The 19,385-nt window shown below is 36.8% G+C and overlaps 2 protein-coding genes across 2 annotated transcripts in view; one reads left to right on the top strand and one right to left on the bottom strand.

Moving 5' to 3' along the window:
- Positions 1 to 493: 493 nt before the first annotated feature.
- LOC124606122 (cytochrome c oxidase subunit 6A, mitochondrial) lies at positions 494 to 5,565 on the bottom strand. Its single transcript, XM_047138090.1, has 3 exons — positions 5,408 to 5,565; positions 5,175 to 5,326; positions 494 to 679 (listed from the first exon to the last, which is right to left on the bottom strand). The coding sequence occupies exons 1-3, from the start codon at positions 5,469 to 5,471 to the stop codon at positions 590 to 592; spliced, it is 306 nt and encodes a 101-aa protein (XP_046994046.1). The 5' UTR covers positions 5,472 to 5,565; the 3' UTR covers positions 494 to 589.
- Positions 5,566 to 5,900: 335 nt separating this feature from the next.
- The window catches only part of LOC124576444 (serine/threonine-protein kinase S6KL), a 194,900-nt gene continuing 181,415 nt past the window's right edge, over positions 5,901 to 19,385 (top strand). Inside the window, exon 1 of the mRNA XM_047131207.1 lies at positions 5,901 to 6,098. Coding sequence (XP_046987163.1) covers positions 6,009 to 6,098 — 90 coding nt within the window. The 5' untranslated portion in view covers positions 5,901 to 6,008. The remainder of the gene's footprint in view (positions 6,099 to 19,385) is intronic.

Raw genomic sequence — 19,385 nt, 5'->3', positions numbered from 1 at the left:
AAGCCGCCCATGTTAGACGTCCAGAACTACATAATATCTCATTTCACAAAAATGTCGCACCCGTATTGTTTCTGATGAAACAATATTTACAAATTTTACTGAACCCATCACAAACTTTTATACACCAATGTTTAGGCAAAGATGGGCCAGCACTATCTCTTAGGTTTATTTTACAGCATACTGTTCACTTACTTTCTAAGAATTCAATAACTGTTGCTTAAAACCATTGGAACAGCAAACTAACCCAAACAAGAGAGCTGTGTGCTTTGATCTAATGTGCAATATATTCATGTCCATTATTCTTCTCTAAAGAGAATTGAGACTAAAATTATTTTACATTTCTCATTTGAAGCTGGTTTATATGCAACTCCTTGCATTCACTTTGGTCGAGCTATATTATATCCTTGAAAATGTTCAAAGTACACGAGGCATTGGATTGGAAGCACCCATTTTCAAAACTTGATTAGGATTTATTAAACCTCGACTAGATATGTCCTTTATTGTAAGTTATTTATTGCTATATACATATTAAACATCCATCCAATACAATAATGGTTCACTACACAGCATTCTGAAATAAGTAAACAATTCAATGGTGGGCATCTTCATAACCTTCAGGGAGGGCATTTGCATGAGGATTATGGAACAGGCTCTTGTTTCCGTCACCCCATGGGAACCGCTGAAAAGGAAAAGTTATTACAACCTCAGTCACATATATAGTTAGTTATGCATTCAAAAATATGAGCTGTTTTGTACTGTTACAACAAAATTACAAGACTACACAAGTAAATATAGTACTGCTTTTTGACTAACAAATATTGTCATTAAGATATGTATTATTAAATATTGAACACAATCATATACAACTACCATTCTCTAAGATTTAAACTCGTGTATCTATTCAAGGTAAAACCTCTACTGTATAATACACACTTATATTTCCCCTTAACTCTGTAGTTCACCTATTACAGTTCTGTGAATGTTTTTCAAACCTTATTCTAAAGAGCCCTATCTGGTAAGTAGTCATCAGGCTGGTGTTACCAGTTCACTTGGATGTAGGTTCCCCGATCATACTGTGATCATCAGTGGAGACTAATCACCTAACAATTACAGTTTTGTTAGTAGTGGGCATGATAAGACAGCTAGTGAAACTTATCTACATGCCTTCTCTGAAAACTACCTAGAACAGATAGATAGAAACCCCACTCATGATGGAAATATGTAGGATCTAATGGCAACAACAGACCAGATTTCTTCGAGGATGTCCACGTCAAAACTGGTATCAGTGACCATAATGCAGCTGTTGCAGCAATGATTACCAAAGTACAAAGGACAACTAAAATAAGCAGAAAGATATATATGTTCAGAAAAACTAGATAAAAAAATCTACTGGTGTCATCTCAATGCTGAACTTTACACTTTAAGCACCGATCCGGAGCTTGTAACTACGAACTCTGGCTCAAGTTTAAAAGAATAGTTGACCACACATTGGATAGATATGTACCCACTAAAACAGTTCATAATGGGAGGGAACCTTCATGGTATACAGTCACTTTAAAGAAACTTCTAAAGAAACAGAGATTACAGCATAATAAATGTAAAAGTGTAGGGTTATAAATAGATACTCTGAATGAAATGTGTTTGGCTATCAAGAGAACAATGAGTGATGCCTTCAGTAAATACTATAATGGAATACTGTCAACTGACATTTCATAAAATCCAAATAAATTTTGGTCTTATGCAAAGGCTGTTACTTGCATCAAAGTTAGTGTGCAGTCATTAGCAAATGAGATAGGAACTGAAATTAAGATTAGCCAAGCAAAAGCTTGAAATGCTTAACTCTGTTTTCAAATGTTCCTTCATACAGGAAAACCAAGGAGAATTGCCCCAATTTAATCCTCAGTGGTGGTTAAGAAACAACTGAAATCATTAAAACAGAACAAAGCTGCAGGTCCTGTCAAATTCTACACTGAATTTGTGGCTGAATTATCCCCTTTCTAACTATAATCTATCTCAGACCTCTTTAACAAAATTCTGTGGTCAGTATTTGGAAAAAGGCACAGGTCACATCCGTCTGCAATAGGATAGTACAAGTGATCCATAAAACTACCATCCAATATTCTTGCCATCCATTTGTTATAGAATCTTAGAACATATCCTGAGCTCAAACATAATGAGGTATCTTTAACAGAAGAATCTCAATGCCAACCACCATGGATTCTGAAAACATCAATCACGTGAAACAACTCACTTTCCTCACATAAGATACTGAAAGCTTTGAATCAAGGCAACCGGCAGATGCAGTGCTTCTCGATTTCCAAAAAGCATTTGACTCAGTTCCGCATCCATGCTTACTGTCAAAAGTACAATCATATTGGGTATCAAGTGAAATTTGTGACTGAATTGAGGACTTTTTGTGGGGAGGGTGCAGCATGTTATCAAGGGTGTAGAGTCATTGCCAGATGACGTAACTTCAGGTGTGCTCTACGGAAGTATGTCGGGACCCTTTGTGTTCTAGTCGTATATCAACAACCTTGCACAGAATGTTAATAGTAAAATAAGGCTTTTGCAGATGATGAAGTTATCTTTAATGAAATACTATCTGAGAGACGCTGTGACAAATATTCAGTCAGATCTGGATAAGATTTCAATGTGATGAGGCTGGCAACTTGCTCTAAATGTCCAGAAATGTAAAGTTTTGCACTTCACCAAATGAAAACAATGCAGTATTCTATGACTAATATCAGTGAGTCACTGTTGGAATTTGCCAACCCGTACAAATACCTGGGTAGGAATATGAAATGGAATGATCACATAGGTTCAGCCATGGTTTACCAAAGCTCATTATTTCACGAGAGAATGATCACAAGCTTGGAAGTGTTAGGGATAGGGCAGAAACTAGACCATGTCATTGTCAAAGAAGTTATCCTGCCATTCTTTCACCTGAAGTAGTTGCTTTTATACCTGTGCTCAGATTCTGTTTTGTTAAATCTCCAACTTCTGCTATGACCACTGCACGCATCATGCATGCCTTACTAAACTGTCAAATAGCCATTGTGGTTCCAGAATGAATTTTCACTCCCCAATAAAGTGTGCACTGTTAGGTCCCAGGCTCAAGTCCTAGTGTGCCAGAGTTTTACTGTGTAAGGAAGTTTCCACCAAGGTGGTGACAGCTTTTAATACATGCTTCACCTATTATTTCCTTATTATTTATGGGTACGAAACTCATTTACAAGGTAAAGCAAACAAAACTCTGGAAGGCTATTACTAACATTTATTTATAAAGAAGGTGACTTTATATTTAATACCTATAATATTTGTGAGATTTTCACTCTGCAACGGAGTGTGCACTGATATGAAACTTCCTGGGTGATTAAAACTGTGTGCCCAACCGAGACTCGAACTCGGACCTTTGCCTTTCGCGGGCAAGTGCTCTACCAACTGAGCTACCGAACACAACTCATGCCTGGTACTCACAGCTTTACTTCTGCCAGTATCTCGTCTCCTACCTTCCAAACTTTACAGAAGTTCGCAGGAGAGCTTCTGTAAAGTTTGGAAGGTAGGAGACGAGATACTGGCAGAAGTAAAGCTGTGAGTACCGGGTGTGGGTCATGCTTCGGTAGCTCAGTTGGTAGAGCACTTGCCCGCAAAAGGCAAAGGTCCCGAGTTAGAGTCTCGGTCGGGCACACAGTTTTAATCTGCCATGAAGTTTTTTAATATTTGTGAACTTTGCAAACCTAACACAAGCATCTTTGACACTAAGTACCGTAAATTACACAGGCAAAAATAAGTTAAACTTGCTCAAATAACACATACTTTCAAAAACGACTTTCATTACTGACATTCAGAAGAACAAAAATGATAAAGTTTCAGACAATATTGTTTACTTTTCCACATAATACTTCCTAGTTTCCATACAAGTGTTCCACTATTCAACAAAGATTCCTGCTTCTTTTCTCATGTGGTGCCAACGTATTTAATAAAAAACACACCACAATATATCAGTTTTTGGCAACAACTAGAGAGACTGTTGCCTCACTTTGTCAATTACTTACCATGCAATGAAGAGATGAAAAATCTGTCAAAAAATTACTTCCTTGAGTCAGCAAACAATGAGCAATGTTTGATTTGTGTCTTTAATTAGCTAACTTGCATTTCTTCATATACACCTTTTCCCAATTGTCACCATGTGGCTTCACCTTCCATTTATGGGGTTACTTTAACACTACCGGTCAATCATCACAGGAATGGAAATAATTTGTTTTGTCATCAGTGCATAATGTATACTGGTGTTGAGCGCATAATTACAGGTATTAGTTTTTGCAATTGATTGCACTATATGCTTCATAAACTATCATTCTTAACACACTTTCTAAATAATTACTGCAATTTCCACTTGAACCATTGGGCACTGATAACTAAATGGGCTACAGCACAAATATTTGTGTCTTATGTTTTAAGGCTTGGTGACCTACTGTAGGATTCAATTCCCATTTGATCCTAGGATTTTTTCCTATCACTTATTGGCTTTGCCTCTGGCAATATTTCCATTAATGAGATAAATACCAGATAACAGAATGGTTTTGGAGTCCATATTGACATGTCACGCTTCCCCCCTGTAACTGGTCATTCAATTCTGATGTGTGGGGGTGAAGGCTGTAGAGACCAAACCAACAGTTTTAGCTTTTTTTACTGCAAATCACACACTAAAGCACTCTGGCAGAAGCCCAAAGCATATAGTATACAAACCAGTTACCTTATAAATACTATGAACATTGTCACTGCTGTGCATGCAATGCTGTCAATGTAGAATAGATAAAAATACAGGTTTCAGCAAATATCTATACCATAGGTAAGAAAACATTGTCTCCGAAAAAAGTGAAATATGTAGAAAGTAGTTGGGTTACCACAGCATATCCTTCCAACATTAAGTGGATGAGGATTTTCATACTTACAACATGATTCACCTATGGCTCCATATATATATATATATATATATATATGGCTAACTTAACCTCAACTATGTGCTCAGCATAACGCCTGGATTGTTCGATAATTTGCAACTTCTTTTTGTTAACTACTTTTTTTTAGCCTCTCGGGGCGTCTATATGTATTCTGAAACCTTTAGGCAATAAGATAATATGAATGATCTGTTTCATTACATATCTAACTACCTTTGTTCTCAGTCTCAGATGTTCATAAGGTATAAATTCTGGTCGGTGGTGAGGCTCTTCCTGATGCTTGAGCCAAGCATTTAACATACACAGACCAACCGCTGGTAATGCAACGAAGAAAGACAGATTTTTCCACAGCTTTACGCCACCCCCTGAAACAGTTTCAATATTCCATTAGACAACAGTATATATACAAAATGCCCAAAATTGAAAATAATATATGCGATTAAGACCTCCATGGCCCGCAACAGCTGAAGGGCCTTTCGCAGCTGCAAATCTCGCTGCAGACAGCAACATATTTCTTCTCCAAATGAGTCTCTTGAAACACGAATCACGAACAAATCTCTAGGACTTCCTTCGACAAAGATGAAAATTTAAGGGCTAATTGTCGCCAACATTTGTCATGTAAAAAAATCAGGGTCGCCCTTATTTAAAGCGCTCCATTTAACAGATATGTACATTAGTACTGATCAATTAAAGAGCTGCTGCAGTTATTGAAATAATAGATTATTTTAAATTATTGCCACTTCGCTACTGTATCTTGCAGCGATATTAATGTCTAATTTTACTTTGCAAAGTACGATGCGAGATCACGAACATCTGAGAAATGGGTCAGCTCTGAAAATAAAAGGGACAAAATCAAGCGCTTTCTAATTCTAACAAATGTGAAATCTTCAATTTGTGGATATTACTTCTCAAAAATAAATGCCACTGCATGGGAATCCTACGACCACTGCACGTTCTGTTATTCCGTCCGTTGACTAAGTGTGTCTCTTGTAGTAATAAAGTATTGTTATTTGCCTGGGAAAGCATTATAATTAATGCCTAAAATTTATGGGTAACACTAACCAGAAGAAATCTTGCGAAATAACGCCAAAATATGCCAAAAAGTCTAATAAATCACATGAGCAGTACTCAAGCGAGGTAAATTTAAAAATATAACCTAATCTATGCCTACAAATCGAATTAGTTGCTGAACAAGTTAATGTTATGCATATAATTTATGACTATGAAATGCCCAATAAAATAACTTTCTTGCCTATTATGGCATTAATACTGTCTTAGATTTCATATCGTATGCAAACTGGACAAATGCGAAGTTCGTCTTTTCAGCTTAGTGGAAAACAACTACTATAACACAGTACAACATAACATCAGTAGCGCTAAGCAGTGGAAAAATCTTTGCCTTTTTGTTAAGCGATAATGATTCTGAGGGACCGCTGAATCCAGCGACGAGCGTTCGTGTCTTTGGACATAGTGCGACTGACAGATTCTACAGCGTTTAGTCTGTATCTTGCATACGTATTTTCACTTGCGCAGGTGTAATATAATTGCTCATTCACTGTGGTTAAAACACTGGTCGAAATACCACCAACCACAAAATAACGCGTTTCGTGAATGGTTGTATAAAAACAGATAATGAAATAGTACAAGTTGCGACAGTTAGCTCTTCTTGCGGAAAAAGAATCATTTACCCTTTCCTATCATTGTGTGTTCACAATGTTAATTACAGCTGATTTACCCAATCAGAATTGGTATTGCCCCCAAGGTATAATCAGTTGTGTTGTCCTATAGCTCCTGATGGACTGCATATAGGCTAATCTTTTGAATGTAAAGATGTATTTTTTTATTATTTCCTGTGATACAAACAGAGAGGAAATTAATCATAATGTAATTATAAAGTTGCTCATACTTCATCAATAAATAGCTATCAGCACAATAACCTACAGGTATTTGAAATCTGGTACCAGTGAAGAATGCTGAAGATAAGACTGGTAGTTCAGATAGTGAATGAAATGGTACTGTATTGATTAGGGAGAAAATGAATTTATAGTAGGCCTGCAACTTACTAAAAGAAGGAATCAGTTGATAGGATGCATTCTGAGGCACAGTAATTGTGTTCAAGACGGTGAAGGCTGCAATAAGTATGCGGATGAAGATGCACAGGGCAGAACAGCTTAGAAAGCTGCATTAAATGTGTCTTTGGATTGATCACATCAACAACACAACTTAGCAGATAACATTAGTTACAAACTAAAATATTTCACAGGTGATATAGTTATCTATGAGGGATTTCTGTCTGCTAAAAATTGATGTACTATCCAGTTATACCTCAAAAAAATAGTATCCTTGTACAAAGACTGGCAACTGACTCCTATTGTAAAGAAATACAAAGTTGTGCAATTTACAATACACAGAAATGCTGCCATATTAATGAGTCAGTCATGTCGTAGAACTATTTGGGAATAATAATGTGTAGAGACGACAAAATGGAATGACGATAGGCCTATAGCTACAGTTAATGCATTCATTGGTGGGATACTAGGAAGCTACTGGTTATCTGCAAAAGAGATCGCATTACCCGTACTTGAACACTGTTCGAGTAAGTGGGATCCATATCGCGTCAGACTAACAACGGACACTGAGTATGTACAAAGTAGGGTGCATTTGAATTGTAATAAAGTGTAACAGAAATATTGATGAATCATAACAGGCAATAAGTTTAAGAAATTCACTGTATGTCTTAAAAGAATCTGCTAAGGAAACTTAAAGCACTGCCTTTCAGGGGAAAAAACTATGAATATTCTTTAGCTCCCATTTATTACCAATCCTATGTCATTGACAATTCAGGGCTGGATAGATTACATATCTGTCTCATAAAGACAGCATGAAAAAAATAAGGTAAATAACAGGTCTTGCAGAGACATGAAATAGTCATTCTTCCAATGTTTCATCTGTGAATGCAACTGAAAAATAACTTAATAAATAGTGCAAAGAAAAGTGTCCTTTGCCATACACTTCACAGTGATTTGCACAGAAGCATAGATTTGCAGATGAAGTTAAATATTCACATAAAGTAACAGAGAAGCTAAAGGCTTCAAAGGTGGACTTAGAGTCTGATAAATAGCAAAGTAAAATTTGAAAACAAACTGAGTAAATTTCACCTTGGCAACACCTTCTGTTCCATAGAAGAATTTCTATTACTGTAATTTGTGAAAGGTGGTGGACAGGACTTACTAACTCATAACATCTGTATATCTTTTTTTCTTTTTGGGAAAAACCCTTAGAAATGTTCAGAATGTAACTCATAACATCTGTATATCTTTTTTTCTTTTTGGGAAAAACCCTTAGAAATGTTCAGAATGTAACTATATGTACAAATGAATTTGTGATGTGAATGTGAAATGATTCTTTCCACATCATTATGATGTATCATCCAAAGTGATCTGTGGAACATGAAACTAACCAACTGATAATATTACTGTGTAGTAAGCAGATCATCAGAAGCTTCTGGGATGAAGTAATAAAGGCTCCATGCATGATAGATTTATTTATATCTAGGTCTGTATGAGGGATTAATTCAGTGTTCTGTACTTTGTTTTATTTTGGCAGGTCTAATATCTAAGAAATTACTCAGCCTACAGGGGTAATAATATAACTATATATCCAATTTGGATTCAACAAATACATAGTAGTGAGATGATCTTTCTGAAACTCATGCTCCATAGGATGCTAGATAATGTCTTTATAACAATAGAAGATAATGTTAAATTAACTTGGATATATATTGAATCTATATTTGATTTTGGCAATAGTAACTATAAAACACAGAATAAAGGCTGTTGGAGCCTTCTGTTTACCATCAGGCACACACAACTGCAGAGGTAACTAAAATTTTCATAGAACCCCTAATACCACTAGTATGTATGTACGTAAGCCATCCCACATAGTTGGAGGTGATATTAATTCCCAGCAGATGTGTTGTTGGCATTGTGGTGTTGTCTTTAGTCTGAAGACTCCAGGCTAGTTTGTCCAGTGGAATCCTCTTCTTCTCTGCAAAACTGGCATAATCTATACCCACTTAAAACTGTTTAGCCCTAAGACTGGTTTCATATAGCTCTCCATGTTAGTTTTCCCTGTGCAAACCTCTTCATCTCTATATAACTAACAGTCTACAGCCATTTAAACTTGTTTACCAGGATTTTTACCCGACACACTTCCCATTGCCCAGACTTTGTTTCATTGCCATACTGACAATACCTTGATCTGTCAGGATGTGTCCGATCAACTGATTCCTTCATTTAGTCAAGTTGTGCTGTAATTTTGGTCCCTGTACTTTATTTTTGATACCTTCAAAATTTCAAACAGTTAATCAAAACCACACCGTCAAATGCTTTCTTTGAATCTGCAATTGCTAGAAATGTAGGTTAGGGCTTCTTCAACTTGAAGTCATAGGGTCAGTATTGCCATGTGTGTTTCTGCATTTCTCTGGAACCTAAACTGATCTTCCCTGAGGTCGACCTCTACTTGTTTTTCTTTTCATTTATCAGTATTTTGCAACCATGATTTATTAAACTAGTGGTATGATAGTTTTCACCTGCAACACTTGCCTTCCTTGGAATTGGAATTATCACATTCTTCCTGTAGTCTGAAGATATTTTGCCTGTCTCATATATCTTGTACACCAGGTGGAATAATTTTCTCATGGCTACCTTTAAAAAGGATCTCAATAATTCTGTGGGAATGTCATCTATTCCAGGGGCCTTATTTCCAGTTAGGTCTTTCAGTGCCATTTATTTCCAGTTAGGCCTTGCAGTACCATGTCAAATTCTTCTCACAGTATCATATCCCCCACCTCATCTCCACTTACATCCACATGTCTTTCTGTAACATTGCACCCTAGTTTGTTTCCCTTATATAGTACCACTATATATTCCTTCCACTTTCCAGCTTTCCTTTTTTGGCTTAACATTGGCTTTCCATGAGAGCCCTTGATATTCACACAGCTCCTTCTCTTTTCTGTAAAGGTCTCTTTAATTTTCCTGTAGGCAACATTCCTATAAAAGGACTGACTGTAAAAATTATACTTTTTCAAGTGGCAAAAGAGATGATAAACATCTAAAAGCATTCTTTGTAATGTTAGTAGAAGAGACAAGGCACGATGTAAATCGAGTAGACTTGACACTAACAAAAGAGATTGATTCTCTCTTTTCATGTTTGCCTAGAGTCTGTGATAAATGACCGTGATGACCTTGACATAGTTGTAGCAACAATGGCCTCCATGCTTTAAAGGAGTACAAAACTAAAAAGAAAAAATTGGCATGTTCCATGAAATGAATAATGATGAGGTTTTCACATTTCCCAGCCAGGAGATAGCATTATTTATGGGCAATGAGCATGTATAGAAAATGTGGCTAAAGTTCAAGTGGTAAATAAATAACCAAAATTCTAGGTGCCTTTGATCTTTATTTTATTTATTTATTTATTTTTTTGGTCCTGTTGATTACATATTATACAACCAGAGTACAAGTAGTATAGGACAAGTCAATTGATGCAATTACAGTAGTACATTAACATTTATACATCACATTGCACAGACATTGGTTTATTTTGCAAGAACAATTACTTGCATGCAGTATTAAAGCCTGGATTATGCCAAAAAGAGTTTAAGTGATTGTTTAAAATAGTAGAATAAGTGACAGTGCATAACTGTATTCCTTAAGAAGAGGTTTAAGTGGAGGCTCAAGAGAGTGGGATACATGGGAGTTCACATTTTCACGTAATGAAACAGTTAGATTTACATTTTATCACCACAATTTCAGTTAAACTACAATCAACAGCATCACACTTTATCTTTAAGGGAGTGCTTTTCTTAGGCAGTTTCCCCCACTCTTGTACATCATAACTCTAAGTATTCATTCATTTTATAGAAAGTTTGTTCGATGAGGAATAGTTTTAGTTTCCTTTTAAAAACCTGCACATTATTTATCTCCTTTTTTATATTGATGGGGAGCTTATTGCAGAACTTTATACCTGACTCAGTAACTCCCCTATGTACTTTAGTGAGAGTTGCAGAGCCTTGATGAAAATTTTTCACCTGTCTTGTGTCATGGTTGTGGATGTCACAATTTTTCTGAAACAGTTCCCTGTTGTTGGCTACAAATAACATCAATGAGTATATATACTGACCTGTGATGGTAAGTATCCTGAGAGATTTGAAGAGACCTCTGCAAGATGTCCTATTAGGGACCCCACATATTAGCCTCACTGCTCATTTTTGTGTTCTGAAGACTTTTTCAACACCTGCAGCACTTCCCCAGAAGATTATGCCATAGGAGAGAACAGAATGGAAACGTGCAAAATATGACAACAACATTATTTCTCTGTCTACTAACTGATGGAGAGCTCTTAGTGCAAAGCACAATGAGCTAAGTTTCTTGACCAGCTGATCAATTTGTTCTTTCCATCTTAGGTGACTGTCTATCTGGATACCTAGGAATTTTGTATGTGTGGTTTCATTAATTTTGTGATTGTTAACCTGTATTTCAGGAGCTTTATTTTTTATTTTTTGTCAGAAACTGTATGATATTGGTTTTTGAAATATTTAAGGTTCAGCACTATCTAACAGAAAATCAACATCAAATTCCTCATCAACTATGATTATCCTGTTAAGTGTGAATGATCTTATTGTATCTTTCTCTTGCTGCTTGCTGTTGGTGGCCTATAAACTGTCAGTACTACAAGCTGATGTGTTTTCTGATCACAGTTGTAGCACAACATGCAAAGAGCTGTTCAACACAACAGTCATTAACCTGAAGGACTTGGCACTTGATTTCTTTAACTGCATAAGCTACTCTCCATTTTTTCTTACTAGTCCTACAGTAATATGATATTATCTGGTATACATCAAGATTAATCTATTGCATTTCAGTGATTTCCGTGTAATGCTCTGATATACCTAAGTCTGCTGACATTCCATATATCCCTACATTTTTCTATATGGATATGAGTAGTTCATTCTTTTTATTAATGAACTTTCTGGTGTTTTGATGGAAGACAATAAATTCGTTTTATATAATATCCATGGTTTTGTTGTAACTGCAGTATTTTGTTTTTCCAGCATCTGTTTTAAATGCAACTATATTTACTATACTTCTCTGTCTTTTGAATGAATTTGCCCTTCGAAAACAAAAGAAAGGAAAAAACTTAGGTAGCATATTGGAAATTACTGGGATAGGGTGGATACTACCTTGATCAGACAGGATACCTTTAATAATTAACTGTGCTGGTAGTGTCTTACCAGACACATTCAGGTGCAAATCATACTAAGTTTGATCTGACTAAATTAGGAGAGTTGCATCAGTCACACCTATGTGTGAATGTTCGTCTTCCCTGGGTGATCTTTCAAGCTCTGCATTGTACATTCCACCAAATACTTCATCCAGGACTTATCATGCTGCTCAAATTGCACATTTTGTTCACAAGAGAACCCTCACTACTAATATTTTTTTCTCTCCTACCATGGCATCTGTGCAGGTACAGGCCAAGATATTTTATGAGCACTCTACATGGTTATCGTGTCGTAAAGAGTTCTGCAGCTTCTCCCTGATCTTTTCTCTGATTTGGAAAAATTGACTGTACTCCAGTATTTGGCCTAGCCAACTTGATGTTTTAAGATAAGCTCCCCTTTTTTCTTTATTATTATTACTATTAGTCGTAAAGCTCCCAACATGGAAGATGCTAAGTAAAGATGGTTCACTTCTGGGGCTTCTTATTCTTCTTGTTTGCCCACCAGGTCTTCATTCTTTGCGAGAATTCAGCTTTTCTTTCTTCGCTCCATTTTGTTCCAGTTCTCGGCGCTTTTGTCTCTGGTTTGACCTCCCATTTGTCAACTTTAAGTTTGAGATTGTTTCTTTTGTTCATGTCTTCAGTAGTAATGTTGGCTAATTCCAGATCTTTCTTTACATTTTTGATCCATTCACCTCCATTGACAAGGGATGCTACATATCTTACTATTTTTTTTGTAAGTCTGTAATCGGGAAGTCTCATTATGTGGCCATAGAATTTTAGACGCCTCTTCCTCATGTCTATCTCTATGTTAGAATATTCTTCAATTTTAGAATTTTTCTGTAATCTATACCCCTCTTTGGTCCATCTTGGTCCCAGAATTTTCCTAATGATTTTCCTTTCCTCTTTCTTCAGGTTTTCCATATCTGTTTTCCTTTTAAGTGTCAAGGTTTCGCTGGCATATAGCATTATTGGTTTAATTACCGACTTATAATGTTTAATTTTTGTATTTATAGATAGACATTTTTTATTGTAAATGTTTTGGACCAGCCCTAGACCCCTACGAGCTTTTAATATTCTTTCTTGTTGTGAGTATTTTTCAGAAATTATCTCTCCTAAATATTTAAAGTATGGTACCCTCTTAATTTCTCCATATTTGGTTTGTAACTTAGAAATTTCTAGATTTGTTGTTGTAAACACTGTTTTCTCAAAAGATATTTGTAGGCCAACTTTTCCTGCACACTCTTTTAAGGTTTCTATCTGTTTGACTGCCATTTCACTAGAATCTGCCATTATTGCAAGATCGTCTGCGTAGGCTAAGTAGGGGATTTGTAGGTCATCTTTTTTGATTCCCAGTGATATTGGTTTCCAGTACTTTTCTTTTTTGAGTTCTTTTTCCCATTCTGCCATGACTCTATCCAGAACTAAGTTATATAACAGAGGTGATAATCCATCACCTTGTCTAACCCCAGTTTTTATCTCAAATGATTTTGAAAGTTTTCCCATGAATTTCACTTTGCATTTTGTATTTGTTAATGTCTGCTCTATGATGTTCCGTGTCTTCTTATCCAGTCCTTGTTCTTCAAGAATTTTAAATAGTGTGGGTCTGTGAATTGAATCATATGCCTTTTTAAAGTCGACAAAGACATATACTGTAGGCTTCCTTCGCATTTGTCTCATCCTTGTAATCAATTTCAAGTTTAAAATTTGTTCTGGACATGATCTGTTTGGTCTGAAACCAGCTTGGAAATCTGAGATTTTGGGTTCTAGCAGTTTTTGTGTTCTTTCAAGAAGACAAGCTGATAATATCTTGTATGTGACGGCAAGTAAGGAGATTCCTCTATAGTTGTTCACATCCGATTTATCCCCTTTTTTATGTAACGGATGTATTAGAGCACATTTCCAATCTTCTGGTATTTCTTCAGTAACCCATATGTTTTGAATAATTTTAACTAGCTCATTTCTTGAGTTAGACCCTAGACTTTTGAGAAATTCGGCTACAATTCCATCTTCTCCTGATGCTTTGTTATTTTTGAGTTTGTTTATGTGTTTGATAATTTCTTCTTCAGTTGGCGGTACAGAGTCTTGCTGTTGCGGGGCTTTAGTGCTGGATATTGGAAGAGCTTCTGTTGGTTCTGGACAGTTTAGTAGCGTTTCAAAATATTTGGCTAATTCTTCACAGTTTTCTTCGTCGCTTAGTGCCAGATTCCCATCTGATTTCCGAAAACAGACATTTTGAGGGATATACCCTTTAATTTGGTTTGCAAAAGTTTTGTAGAATCCATGGGTATTATAATTTTTAAAATCTGCTTCTATTGATTCCAGTTGCTGAGTTACATACTTTCTCTTCTCTTGTCTAATAAGTTTATTTGAAAGTTTCCGTGTTTCTAAAAAGTTTTGAAGAGTTTTCTCATTTTTATTTGAACTGTACTTCGCAAAGGCTTCTGTACAAACTTGAATTGCCTTTTCGCATTCCATATTCCACCATGGATGTTTGTGCTTCTTCTTCAGTGGTATTTGCTCCTTCGCTATTTTTGTGATTTTTTTCCTTGAATGTTTCCCAGTTGTTTGCGGGAGAATTTTCCCATTTTTTAATTGTTTCTGATTCTGTTAGTTTTTGTAGGTCAAATTTTGGGATTGCTGGTGGAATTCTTGGTGTTTTCCTTCTTGGGGTGAATTGGACCCGAACTCTTGTGAGATAATGATCTGAGTCAATATTTGCACCTCTCCTAACCTGGATATCTCTGATCTCTTTTTGGAAGTTATATGAGATGGCCACATGGTCAATTTGAAATTCTCCCAATTGGCTTATAGGGGATCTCCAGGTCTTCTGTTTTCTTGGTTTCTTATTGAACGACATTGAGCTGATTTTTATGTTGAATTGTTGACAAAGTTGGATTAGTCGCATGCCATTTTTGTTGGTCAATTTGTGTGCTGGGTATAGCCCAACCGTCTTCCTGTATTTCTTTTCTCTGCCAATCTGTGCATTGAAATCTCCAAGAAGTATTTTGACATCATTCCTCGGTATCTTTGACATTTCAAGTTCTAATCGTTCCCAAAATTTATCCACATTGTCTAGGTCCTTTCTATTGTCAACGTTGCAGGGTGCGTGAACATTAATTAGGGTGTAATATTTATTCTTGTGTTTCAACCTAAGAAACATTAGTCTATTGCTAATAGTTTTTACAGATTTTACAAATTTAACTGAGGATTTTTCGACCATAAAGGCCATACCAAGCATGTTTGCCCCTTTACCAATTTTTCTGTCCGTTCCACTTTTGCAAATTCTGAAGCCATTGTAATCAGTGATTTGATTATCAGGAAATCTGGTCTCTTGTACTGCTAGGATTTGGATTTTCAGCTTCTTTAATTCTTCTGTTAATGTGTATAATTTTCAGGTTTGTATTAGTGTCCGTATGTTTACTGTTCCAATGTAATCTTCATTTTTGGGAAGTTTTCCAGAGTGCTCCGATCCACTCACAAGTCGTGTAGGTCCGGTCTCCCCAGAATCCGATAGACCGGTTGCCACCTTTCTGCTAGGTGGGTGGATTTCACCACCTGGGGTACTTTTGTTATTACATACACGAACCATGATTTTACTTGTAATTGTATTTTGGTCTGACATGTGCCAGTTGGTAGGATCAAGGTTGTGGAGCCTTGAAACACAAATCAGCCGCCACTAACATGTGGAACAGACGCTGTCGGGAAACCGCCACTGACATGTGGAACCGTCGTGCCCTAGTTTGCTAGTTTTGGTCCACCCCGGGTATTTTATTTCACCGGTACCCACCATATCTGGTGAGCATTCCCCTATCCGCCACCTGGGGAGGCGCCTGGTAGGAGACTAGCAACTCCCCCAGGCTTTTTTCTTTATTATATAGTAATAGTGATAATCAATGCATCTCTAGACCTTGAGAAAGGAAAACGTAGTAGCAATTTTCCTGTTCAATACTCAGACTACTGGAAAGGCGTGTGATGTAGAAATTGTTGTAAGTGGCATAAAGAAACTTCTGAAATTGTTAAAATTGAACAAAGCCCTAGGGTCGATGGGATCCCTATCAGATTCTATATAGTATTTGTGGCTGAATTAGCCCCTCTTCCAACCTTAATAAACAGTGTCTTCCTTGAGCATAACACTGATATTCATCTCATGAAAAATCGTAGAACATATTCTGATCTAAAAACATAGTGAGGTATCTTAAAACAGAATAATCTCCTTTATATCAACCAGCATGAAATCCACAATGGTCATGTAAAGCCCAATGTGTGATTTTTTTTCACTTGCTATCTTGAAAAACATGGATCAAGGCAATAGGGTAGATGCAGTATTCCTTGCTTCCAAAAAGCATTTAACCAATTTCACATAAAAATTATGAATGAAAGCATGAACATCATTGTTGTTCTTGTAGTCTACAGTCCACGTACAAATTTGATGCAGTTCGCGATGCTACTCCGTCCTGTGCAGACCTCTTCATCTCTGAATAAATACTGCAACCTGCATCTATAAGAACCTGCTTGCATATTCATATTTTGGCCTCTCTCTACGAATTTTACTCCTCACACTTCCTGCTATATTAAACTGATGATTCCTAGATGTCTCAGAATACGACTCGTCAACCGATCCCTTCTTTCGACTCTCCTCACTTGTTTTCAATACCTCCTCATTAGCTACGCAATCTATCCATCTAATTTTCAACATTCTGCTGTAGCACCACCTTTCAAAAACTTCTGTTGTCTTTTTGTGTGAACTGCTTATTGACCACATTTCACTTCCATACATGGTTACACTCCAGACAAATATCTTCAGAAAAAATAACTAACACCTGAATATATATTCAGTGTTAACAAATTTCGTTTCTTCTTCTTGCCACTGTAGTCCACAAATGCAGACCCTCTGCTTTGGACATCATCAGTTCAGAACATCTTCTATCATACGCAGTCTATTATTTGGTTCTTGTTGATCATTATCAAAGAAAGCAGCAGTGTAAGTAACAACAAATAGCAGTTTCTTGCCATTGTTTCGCTAATGAGACGATTCTTCTTTTTTTTTTTTTTAAAAAAAAAAAAAAAAAAAAGCGGCGGTAGCGCGCACAAAAGCAAGCCATGCCGCGAGCGGCGACAGGCTTACGGCACTATCAGAAAGCGACAAACAATGCATGACACAGTACAGTAACGCATTTTCAGCTTAGAGTGACGTAAACACATTTAACAAAGAAAACTGCGCGTGTCAGATCAAAGAAAAATAGGCTATCAATTCAAACCAGACGAAGCACGTGGAAAAGGAAGGGTACCCGTATAAACACTGACGCATAGCAATGGCTACCTGGTAAAGCTTAACTGCTAACTTACGACTCGAACCAAACTACTGTAGCTGTATCGTCATTCATTCGACCTAAATTGTGTCTCATATTACAATGGACCAACTTTGTTTTGATTTGGAGATGCGGACTATAATTTTTCTCTCCCCTTGAATTTTGAGTCTCAAATTTCAGGTGCGGCTTAGATTCGGGAAAATATTTTTTCCTTGATTTCGAGTCTCATTTTTCAGGTGCGGCTTAGATTCGAGTGCGGCTTAGATTCGAGTAAATACGGTATTCTCGTCCATGAACTCTTGCTTTCTTTGGAACTGAAGTTATTAAATTCTCCTTGAATTCTGAGGGTATTCCACCTGACTCATATATCTTGCATATCACCCATGTCTTGCTGTCCCAAGGATCTCAGTGATTCTGGGGAATGTCTTCTACTCAAGGGGCCTTGTTTCTCTCTCTCTCTCTCTCTCTCTTTCTCTCTCTTTCTCTCTCTTTCTCTCTTTCTGTCCTGTTTGGTGAATAGTAATACATCCTCATTAAAGAGGATCCATTCCAAATATCCATTGATTTGTAGATAGTAAAACGATTAAGTGGCCATATCCTTGGTGTCCAGATCAGTAACAAGAAAGGTACACAGATAACCACATGAAAAATTTGATGTTAGTATTTTTTGCAGTTTGATGCATTGCTCATTGAGATAACTTGCAAATAAAGATTCTAACTTTACTTGGAGACACTATTGTCTTATGAAATTATTTTCTATACCTTAAGCAAGTAAAGCATTTATTTAGTATAACTGACCAATAATAATGATATGAATATAATAGAGGGAAACATTCCACGTGGGAAAAATATATGTAAAAACAAAGATGATGTGACTTACCAAACGAAAGTGCTGGCAGTTCAATAGACACACAAACAAACACAAACATACACACAAAATTCTAGCTTTCGCAACCAACGGTTGCTTCATCAGGAAAGAGGGAAGGAGAGGGAAAGACGAAAGGATGTGGGTTTTAAGGGAGAGGGTAAGGAGTCATTCCAATCCCGAGAGCGGAAAGACTTATCTTAAGGGGAAAAAAGGACAGGTATACACTTGCACACACACACATATCCCTTGTATAAGAAGGGCAAGTTCCCATCTCCGGAGTTCTGACAGGTTGGTGTTAGTGGGAAGTATCCAGATAACCCGGACGGTGTAACACTGTGCCAAGATGTGCTGGCCGTGCACCAAGGCATGTTTAGCCACAGGGTGATCCTCATTACCAACAAACACTGTCTGCCTGTGTCCATTCATGCAAATGGAAGGTTTGTTGCTGTGTGTGTGCGAGTGTATACCTGTCCTTTTTTCCCCTTAAGGTAAGTCTTTCTGCTCCCGGGATTGGAATGACTCCTTACCCTCTCCGTTAAAACCCACATCCTTTCGTCTTTCCCTCTCCTTCCCTCTTTCCTGATGAAGCAACCATTGGTTGTGAAAGCTAGAATTTTGTGTGTATGTTTGTGTTTGTTTGTGTGTCTATCGACCTGCCAGCACTTTCATTTGGTAAGTCACATCATCTTTGTTTTTACATATATTTGACCAATAATAATGTGTAAAGTAGATAACCTCAAAGCTTTCAGACACCTTTTGAAAGATGTTGGAAATGTTACTCCCACTTTCCAGCTCATTCACTCCTTAATGCTATTCCTGGCTAATAATGAAAAGCAGTTTCAAAATAGCTTAGTTTTACTCAACATTAATACAAGACGTGTAACATCTGTGTCGACTATGTTTCCTGGTCTAGGGTTCCAAGCGTCTGTTAAATTACTTTTAACATGCTGCAAGCATACAAAG

The sequence above is a fragment of the Schistocerca americana genome, chromosome 1 (assembly GCF_021461395.2).
Source record: "Schistocerca americana isolate TAMUIC-IGC-003095 chromosome 1, iqSchAmer2.1, whole genome shotgun sequence".
Classification (NCBI taxonomy): Eukaryota; Metazoa; Arthropoda; class Insecta; order Orthoptera; family Acrididae; genus Schistocerca; species Schistocerca americana.
Note: the sequence above shows the minus strand (reverse complement) of the source record. Positions and strands in the feature narration are given on the sequence as shown.

Bases quoted from the DNA above. Each gene is read 5' to 3' on its own strand.
- LOC124606122 (XM_047138090.1), bottom strand. From the start codon at position 5,471: ATGTTGCTGTCTGCAGCGAGATTTGCAGCTGCGAAAGGCCCTTCAGCT. The intron at 5,327-5,407 runs GTCTTAATCGCA...AAACTGTTTCAG, and splicing joins AGCTGTTGCGGGCCATGGAG to GGGGTGGCGTAAAGCTGTGG. The intron at 680-5,174 runs GTAGTTAGATAT...TTTCCTTTTCAG, and splicing joins ATCTGAGACTGAGAACAAAG to CGGTTCCCATGGGGTGACGG.